At 49.6% G+C, this 9,387-nt stretch overlaps 1 protein-coding gene across 5 annotated transcripts in view; it reads right to left on the bottom strand.

Moving 5' to 3' along the window:
• Positions 1-659: 659 nt before the first annotated feature.
• Positions 660-9,387, bottom strand: part of DTD1 (D-aminoacyl-tRNA deacylase 1) — a 404,975-nt gene continuing 396,247 nt past the window's right edge. For all 5 annotated transcript variants that reach the window (XM_063918157.1, XM_063918162.1, XM_063918156.1 and 2 more), the window contains one exon: positions 660-1,710. In XM_063918157.1, the coding sequence (XP_063774227.1) occupies positions 1,675-1,710 (36 nt within the window). In that variant the 3' untranslated portion in view covers positions 660-1,674. The remainder of the gene's footprint in view (positions 1,711-9,387) is intronic.

Genomic DNA, 9,387 nt, shown 5'->3' with positions numbered 1-9,387 from the left:
AAAGGAAAACAAGATAAATAAGTCATTAAAGCATAACAACTTTTATTACCGCTTGCTGCAAACAAGTTGCTACCTTCACAAATATACACAAACATTGTAAGAGAAACAGAACTCCATATTGACATTAATTACACAGCATAATCCCTAATCCTCCATGATTTTAATCTCTATGCTTCCCCTAAAAAATAAATGACACTTAATGCACAGTAAGTGTAAAGGTCATTGTTTTTTGTATTTTTTTTTTTTTATTATTTCTTGTTCAGATAATACAATCCAAATACATGTACTTGAGAACTGTCTTGAACAAAAGGTCTTGGTCTGTGGATTCCTGCCTTCCCATAAGAGCACAAGACTCCCTGGAATTTAAATTTGTTAAGAAAAAGGAGTAGTATATACCAGCATAGGGTTGAGATTGAATGCCGTCGGGCAGGATGGCAGCGGTCAGAATACCGGCCACGGTATCCCCTTATTGAGAATCCCTACAGGGAGAAGGTAAGTACATTTATCTTCCCCCAATGGCCCCCTAACCCTCCCTTGCAGCAGCCTAAACATAACCCTCCCCCTTCCTAACCATAACCCCCCCCCCAAGGGTGCCTAAACCTACCCACCCCCCCTCCATGCAGCCGAAACCTAACCCCCCTCCCCACAGCCTAACCCTAACCCCCTCCCGCAGTCTAAACCTCAACCTCCCTCCCCGCGGCTTGCCTGTTCTGCAGCCCATCACGTTTGTTCGGTATCCTGGCGGTCAGGCTTCCAGCGCCAGGCTTGTGACCCTATTCATGATGCCGGTGTTGCCATTCCAAGTGGGGTGGGGATTCCGGCGTCAGTATTTCGACTGCCGGGATCCCGACCGGATCTCTATAGCATATGTTCTTTATTGAGATGATTGAGTGTATTATAGTATAAATCATCATAAGTATTATTAATGCTGACTAGATAAAACTAGATAAAGTACTATCCTTCTGGTCAATGTCAAAAAAAATGTGGACAAATTTGATGAGCACCAGTCATTTAATGTCCAGACCAATGGGCCGATACTCTTCTGGCATCACTGGCACGTTAGTGAAGTCAGACGATAATCTGACACAGACAATCTGTAGTCAAAATCTGGCCACATTTATAATTGGATGTGATTATCGATCCTGGGGGGTTTTATGACCATACACAAAGATATCATGCTCCCAGCACAGAGCATATCACAGTATGTAGACAGCATAAATATGACGTGATGATGAAATCAAGAGGGCTGCTGAGACATTGAGTGGGCTTGGGTACTGGGAGCGTGGCCATTGGAGGGTGTACATTCCTATGGCATGTGCCACCCAGCACACCTAAGAACCTACAGAGGCATGGGCATAGCCTTAGAGTTGGACTTCATTAGCAACTTAGTAACAGAAAGAGTGTGCACATATGATTAAGTGTCAGAAATGACTGCAAGAGGCAAGAAGGGGCTTATGTAATAGCATGTGATTTGTAGGCATTGACGCAATTCCGGCTAGTTAGATAAAATTTTTACAGCGGCAATAATTTAAAAATCCGTGCTGACTCTCCCAGAATTGTGCCTGTCTGCATCTCACAAGCTATTATGAAAAGCCCATATTCATTGAGCAGAAAGCAAGAACAAAAATTGTGTATGCTGTGGTGTATTCCATAAACACTCCAATGCTTTGGTCCCTAACGAAATGTTTTCCATGTTGGGGGGGGAGGATCCTGGAAGAGAAAGACAAAAATAACATTGACAGAGCTAAACCAATAAATGATTAGCTAATAAAGGACAAATATTACTCAATTAAGATTGTGGGATACTGCACATTAATCGCTATGGGTTAAAGCACATTAATCACTATGGGTTACTGCACATTGATCACTATGGGCTACTATACATTGATCACTATGGGATACTGCACATGGGGCCTGATTCCGCTATGTGCGGTATTACACAGCCACAGCTGTGCAAAGCCGTACAACTAATGCGCTAATGCTGCAGGAGTCATCTGGAGGAAAAAGATGCCTCCCGTCAGCATCTGTGATACGAGTGCTGTGTTGTGATGGTAGCAGACCTCGGCCACCTGCATTAGCAAAAGCTTATTTAGAGTTTATGTCTGAACTCCTCTGCTGGGGCCAGGAAGTCTGTATCTGATAACGCAGGCCCAAGGGACGTGCAGTCAGGGGAGGCAGGGGAGGCAGTGCCTCCCCTGTCATTCATTAAAGATTAAAATAATACAAAAAGATACATATGACACATATTTTGTGTCATATGTATACTGTTTATTTCTCTAACGTCCTAGTGGATGCTGGGAACTCCGTAAGGACCATGGGGAATAGCGGGCTCCGAAGGAGGCTGGGCACTCTAGAAAGATCTTAGACTACCTGGTGTGCACTGGCTCCTCCCACTATGACCCTCCTCCAAGCCTCAGTTAGATTTCGTGCCCGGCCGAGGTTGGATGCACACTAGGGGCTCTCCTGAGCTCTTAGAAAGTTATAGTCTTAGAATTTGTTATTTTCAGTGAGACCTGCTGGCAACAGGCTCACTGCAGCGAGGGACTAAGGGGAGAAGAAGCGAACTCGCCTGCTTGCAGCCGGATTGGGCTTCTTAGGCTACTGGACACCATTAGCTCCAGAGGGATCGACCGCAGGCCCAGCCTTGATGTTCGGTCCCGGAGCCGCGCCGCCGTCCCCCTTACAGAGCCAGAAGCAAGAAGATGGTCCGGAAAATCGGCGGCATGAAGACTCTGTCTTCACCAAGGTAGCGCACAGCACTGCAGCTGTGCGCCATTGCTCCTCTCACACACTTCACACTCCGGTCACTGAGGGTGCAGGGCGCTGGGGGGGGCGCCCTGAGGCAGCAATAAAAACACCTTGGCTGGCTAAAATACCTCAATATATGGCCCCTGGGGCTATATATGAGGTAAATACCCCTGCCAGAATTCCATAAAAAACGGGAGAATAGGCCGCGAAAAAGGGGCGGAGCCTATCTCCTCAGCACACTGGCGCCATTTTTCCCTCACAGCTCGGCTGGAGGGAAGCTCCCTGGCTCTTCCCTGCAATTCTACAGTGCAGTAAGAGGGAAAAGAGAGGGGGGGCATTAAAATTGGCACTGTATACAGTATATTATATAAAAGCTATTAGGGACATAACTCAGTTAGTCCCTGTATATATATAGCGCTCTGGTGTGTGCTGGCATACTCTTACTCTGTCCCCCCAAAGGGCTTTTGTGGGTCCTGTCCTCGTTTAGAGCATTCCCTGTGTGTCTGCGGTGTGTCGGTACGGCTGTGTCGACATGTTGAATGAGGAGGCTTATATGGTGACAGAACAGAGGCCGATATATGTGATGTCGCCCCCTGTGGGGCCGACACCAGAGTGGATGGATAGGTGAAAGGTATTAACCGACAGTGTCAACTCCTTATATAAAAGGGTGGATGACGTAACAGCTATGGGACAGCCGGCTTCGCAGCCCGCGCTTACCCAGGCGTCTCAAAGGCCATCAGGGGCTCAAAAACGCCCGCTCTCTCAGATGGCAGACACAGATGTCGACACGGAGTCTGACTCCAGTGTCGACAAGGTGGAGACATATACACAATCCACTAGGAACATCCGTGACGTGATCCCGGCAATAAAAAATGTGTTATACATTTCTGACTTTAACCCAAGCACCTCTAAAAATGGGTTTTAGGTTTGGGGAGAAAAAACAGGCAGTGTTTTGTTCCCCCATCAGATGAATAAATGAAGTGTGTGAAAGCGTGGGTTCCCCCGTTAAGAAACTGGTAATTTATAAAAAGTTACTGATGGCGTACCCTTTCCCGCCAGGTGGATAAGTTACGCTGGGAGATATCCCCTAGGGGTGGATAAGGCGCTCACACGTTTGTCAAAAAAGGTGGCACTGCCGTCTTAGGATACGGCCACTTTAATAGGTACCTGTTGATAAAAAACAGGAGGCTATCCTGAAGTCTGTATTTACACACTCAGGTACTAGACTGAGACCTGCAGATAGTGCTGCTGCAGCGTGGTCGGTGACCCTGTCAAACAGGGATACTAGTTGGAAAACATAAAAACATATTAAAGACGTCGTCTTATATATGGGGGATGCACAGAGGGATATTTTGCCGGCTGGCATCCAAAATAAATGTAATGTCCATTCTGTCAGGAGGGTATTAGAGACCTGTCACTGGACAGGTGATGCTGACTTAAAAAGCGCATAGAGAGCCTTATAAGGGTGAGGAATTATTTGGGGATGGTCTCTGGGACCTCGTATCCACAGCAACTGCTGGGAAGAAATAATTTTACCTCAGGTTTCCTCACAGACAAAGGTACAATCCTTTCGGCTTCAGAAAAGCAAGCGGGTCAAATGGCGCTTCCTTTCTGTACAGAGACAAGGGTAGAGGGAAAAAAGCTGCACCAGTCAGCCTGTTCCCAGAATCAAGATTCTTCCCCCGCCTCCTGTGAGGCCACACCATGACGCGGGTGCTCCACAGGTGTAGCCAGGTACGGTGGGGGGCCGTCTCAAAAAAATTTCAGCAATTAGTGGGCTCGCTCACAGGTGGATCCCTGTTTCTTTCAAGTAGTATTTCAGGGGTACAAGCTGGAATTCGAGATGTCTCCCCCCAGCCGTTTCCTAAAATATGCGTTGCTGACAACTCCCTCAGGCAGGGAGGCTGTGCTAGAGGAAATTAATAAGCGGTATTCCCAGCAGGTAATACTCAAGGTGCCCCTACTTCAACAAGGACGGGGTTACTATTCCACACGGGTTGGGGTACCGAAACCGCATGGTTCGGTGTGTGACCCATTTTATATTTAAAATCCTTGAACACAAAAATTCAAGTTCAAGATGGAATCGCTCAGGGCGGTTATTCCAAGCCTGGACGAGGGGGATTACATGGTATCCTGCGACATCAAGGATGATTACCTGCATGTCCCCATTTACCATCCTCGCCAGGAGTACCACAGATTTGTGGTACAGGATTACCATTACCAAGTCCAGACACTGCCGTTTGGACTGTACATGGCACCGAGGGTGTTTTATCAAGGTAATGGCCGAAATGTTGATACTCCTTCAAAAAAAGGGAGTTGTAATTATCCCGTACTTGGACAATCTCGTTATAAGGGCGAGGTCCAAGGAGCAGTTGGTAGTCGGGGTAGCACTATTTTGGAAAGTGCTACAACAGCATGGTTGGATTCTAAACAGTCCAAAGTCACAGCTGGTTCCTATGACACGTCTACTGTTCCTAGGGATGGTTCTGGACATAAACCAGAAATAGTGTTTCTCCCGGAGGAGAAAGCCAAGGAGTTGTCATCTCTAGTCAGAGACCTCCTGAAGCCAAAATAGGTAGCGGTGCATCATTGCACGCGAGTCCTGGGAAAAATGGTAGCTTCCTACGAAGCAATCCCATTAGGCAGGTTCCATACAAGAACTTTTCAGAGGGACCTGTTGGACAAGTGGTCCGGATCGCATCTTCCGATGCATAGGCTGATAACCCTGTCTCCAAGGACCAGGGTATCTCTACTGTGGTGGCTGCAGAGTGCCCATCTTCAAGAGGGCCGCAGGTTCGGCATACAGGACTAGGTCCTAGTGACCATGGATTCCAGCCTTTGAGGCTGGGAGGCAGTCACACAGGGAAGAAATTTCCAGGGACTTTGGTCAAGTCAGGTTATTTCCCTACACATAAATATTCTGGACCTGAGGGCCATTTACAATGCCCTGAGGCCGGCAAGGCCTCTGCTTCAAAACCAGCCGGTACTGATCCAATCAGACAACATCACGGCAGTCGCCCATGTAAACCAACTGGGCGGCACAAGAAGCAGGATGGCGATGTCAGAAGCCACAAGGATTCTCCGATAGGCGGAAAATCATGTGTTAGCACTGTCAGCAGTGTTCACTCCCGGAGTGGACAACTGGGAAGCAGATCTTCTCAACAGACACGACCTCCACCCGGGAGAATGGGGACTTCCTCCAGAAGTCTTCCAATAGGATTGTACACCATTGGGAAAGGCCACAGGTGGAGATGATGGCGTCCTGCCTCAACAAAAAGCTATAAAAGATATTGCACCGGGTCAAGGGACCCTCAGGCGATAGCTATGGACGCTCTGGTAACACCGTGGGTGTACCAGTCGGTTTATGTGTTCTCCCCTCTGCCTCTCATACCAAAGGTACTGAGAATAATAAGAAGGCGAGGAGTAAGAACGATACTCGTGGATGGCCAAGAAGAGCTTGGTACCCAGAACTTCAAGAATTTATATCAGAGGACCCATGGCCTCTGCCACTCAGACAGGACCTGCGGCAGCAGGGGCCCTGTCTGTTCCAAGACTTACCGCGGCTGCGTTTGTCGGCATGGCGGTTGAACGCCGGATCCTGAAGGAAAAGGGAATTCCGGAGGAAGTCAGTCCTACGCTTACTAAAGCCAGGAAAGAGGTTACAGCAACTCATTATCACCGCATATGGCGAAAATATGTTGCATGGTGTGAGGCCGAAAGGGCCCCAACAGAGGAATTTCAACTAGGTCGATTTCTGCATTTCCTGCAAGCAGGAGTGACTATGGGCCTTAAATTGGGTTCCATTAAGGTACAGATCTCGGCTCTGTCGATTTTCTTTCAAAAAGAACTAGCTTCAGTACCTGAAGTTCAGACATTTATAAAAGGAGTGCTGCAGAGTCAGCCCCCGTTTGTGCCTCCTGTGGCACCTTGGGATCTCAACGTGGTGTTGAGTTTCTTAAAATCACATTGGTTTGAACCACTAAAAACCGTGGATCTGAAATATCTCACGTGGAAGGTGGTTATGTTATTGGCCTTGGCTTCTGCCAGGCGAGTATCAAAGTTGGCGGCTTTGTCTTGTAAAAGCCCTTATTTGATTTTCCATATGGATAGGGCAGAATTGAGGACTCGTCCCCAGTTTCTCCCAAAGGTGGTGTCAGCGTTTCACCTGAACCAGCCTATTGTGGTGCCTAGGCTACTAGGGACTTGGAGGACTCCAAGTTGCTAGACGTTGTCAGGGCACTGAAAATATATGTTTCCAGAGGGGCTAGAGTCAGAAAATCTGACTCGCTGTTTATCCTATATGCACCTAACAAGCTGGGTGCTCCTGCTTCTAAGCAGACTATTGCTCGTTGGATTTGTAGTACAATTCAGCTTGCACATACTGTGGCAGGCCTGCCACAGCCAAAATCTGTCAATGCCCATTCCACAAGGAAGGTGGGCTCATCTTGGGCGGCTGCCCGAGAGGTCTCGGCTTTACAATTTTGCCGAGCAGCTACTTGGTCAGGGGCAAACACGTTTGCAAAAATTCTACAAATTTGATACCCTGGCTGAGGAGGACCTGGAGTTCTCTCATTCAGTGCTGCAGAGTCATCCGCACTCTCCCGCCCGTTTGGGAGCTTTGGTATAATCCCCATGGTCCTTACGGAGTTCCCAGCATCCACTAGGACGTTAGAGAAAATAAGAATTTACTTACCGATAATTCTATTTCTCGTAGTCCGTAGTGGATGCTGGGCGCCCATCCCAAGTGCGGTTTATCTGCAATACTTGTACATAGTTATGGTTAACTAAATCGGGTTATTGTGGAGCCATCTGTTGAGAGGCTCTATTGTTTCATGCTGTTAACTGTGTTTCATATCACGAGTTGTACGGTGTGATTGGTGTGGCTGGTATGAGTCTTACCCGGGATTCAAAATCCTTCCTTATTGTGTACGCTCGTCCGGGCACAGTACCTAACTGAGGCTTGGAGGAGGGTCATAGTGGGAGGAGCAAGTGCACACCAGGTAGTCTAAGATCTTTCTAGAGTGCCCAGCCTCCTTCGGAGCCCGCTATTCCCCATGGTCCTTACGGAGTTCCCAGCATCCACTACGGACTACGAGAAATAGAATTATCGGTAAGTAAATTCTTATTATTATTCTAATAATTCTAGTCTATTAAACTAGTTTGGGAGGCACTGATAGCAAGTGCCTCCTGTAGACAGTGGGTACACAGTGGGAACGGGGATAAAGCTGGGGGCGGGGCCAATCACTGGGCTGAAAAAGCCCATTACAAATAACAGTGAAAGCGGCACTTATGTAAGTGCCTCGCTGGCAGGGAAAGCACGCCCCTGCTAGCGAGGCACATTTGATTGGACAGCGGATCCAGCACTGGATCCGCTGGCCCAATCACCAATACGTAGCGGCGGGACAAGGAAGGGACTCAGAGCTCCCCTCTCTTCATCTCCCGCTGACTTCTGTCCCACCGGAGGCCGGAGAGAGCCTGCCAGCACCCGCCATGCCATCAGCTGCGATCACCCGCCATCAGCTGAGCTGCCGTCACCCGCCCTCACCCGGTGATTTACAGGTAGAAGAACCGGGGAGGGGGTACAGCCAAGTGCCGCCGTGCAGCGGCGAGAAGCCCAGACCTACGGAAGAAATTGTGCGGCGGCTGGTGATCTCCTCCTCCGCACTACTGCACTCTCCCGACGGTGGCTTCTGCTCGGGACCCAGCGCTGCCAGCTCCAGCCAAGACTGCTCTTCCATGTGAGAGGGCCCGCCGCCACAGATCAGACAAGGTACATCCACTTGTCCCTATACGGATCCCCAGACTTCATCTTTGCTCTGCAGGGACCATGGAGAAGCAGCAGGTAGGGAGGGCTGGGGGCCCCAAATTGGTGGTGGGAGATTAGAGGTGATTGTGCAATATAGCATTTAGCTTTTTTTGTTTGGTCCACTTGTAGTGAGGGATATGGTATAAGAAGCCAGCGCTTGGGATCCCAGCAATCAGAAGACCGACGCCGGGATCCTGAAGTTTACACCCTTCCCACAGCCTAACCCTAATCTCCCCCCATAGTTCCTAACCTTCCCGTGGCGTTACCTAAACCTAACCCTCCCACCCAGCAGCCTAACCCTAACCACCCTGTGGCGGTACCTAACCCTCCCTCCCCCGCACCCTAACCTCCCTGTGGCGGTACCTAATCCTCCCTCCCCCGCACCCTAACCTCCCTGTGACGGTACCTAACCCACCCTCCCTCCCCCGCACCCTAACCTCCCCCGCACCCTAACCTCCCTGTGACGGTACCTAACCCTCCCTCCCCCGCACCCTGACCTCCCTGTGACGGTACCTACCCCTCCCTCCCCCGCACCCTAACCTCCCTGTGACGGTACCTAACCTCCCTGCGGCGGTACCTAACCCTCCCTCCCCCGCACCCTAACCTCTCTGTAACAGTAACTACTCAGTGCTCTCTACCTGGTGCAGCGTCTCAGTGCCCTCTACCTGGTGCAGCGTGTCTCAGTGCTCTCTACCTGGTGCAGCGTGTCTCAGTGCTCTACCTGGTGCAGCGTGTCTCAGGGCTCTTTAACTGGTGCAGCGTGTCTCAGTGCTCTCTACCTGGTGCAGCGTGTCTCAGTGCTCCCTACCTGGTGCAGCGTGTCTCAGTGCTCC

This window comes from Pseudophryne corroboree, chromosome 4 (assembly GCF_028390025.1).
Source record: "Pseudophryne corroboree isolate aPseCor3 chromosome 4, aPseCor3.hap2, whole genome shotgun sequence".
Lineage (NCBI taxonomy): Eukaryota > Metazoa > Chordata > Amphibia > Anura > Myobatrachidae > Pseudophryne > Pseudophryne corroboree.
Note: the sequence above shows the minus strand (reverse complement) of the source record. Positions and strands in the feature narration are given on the sequence as shown.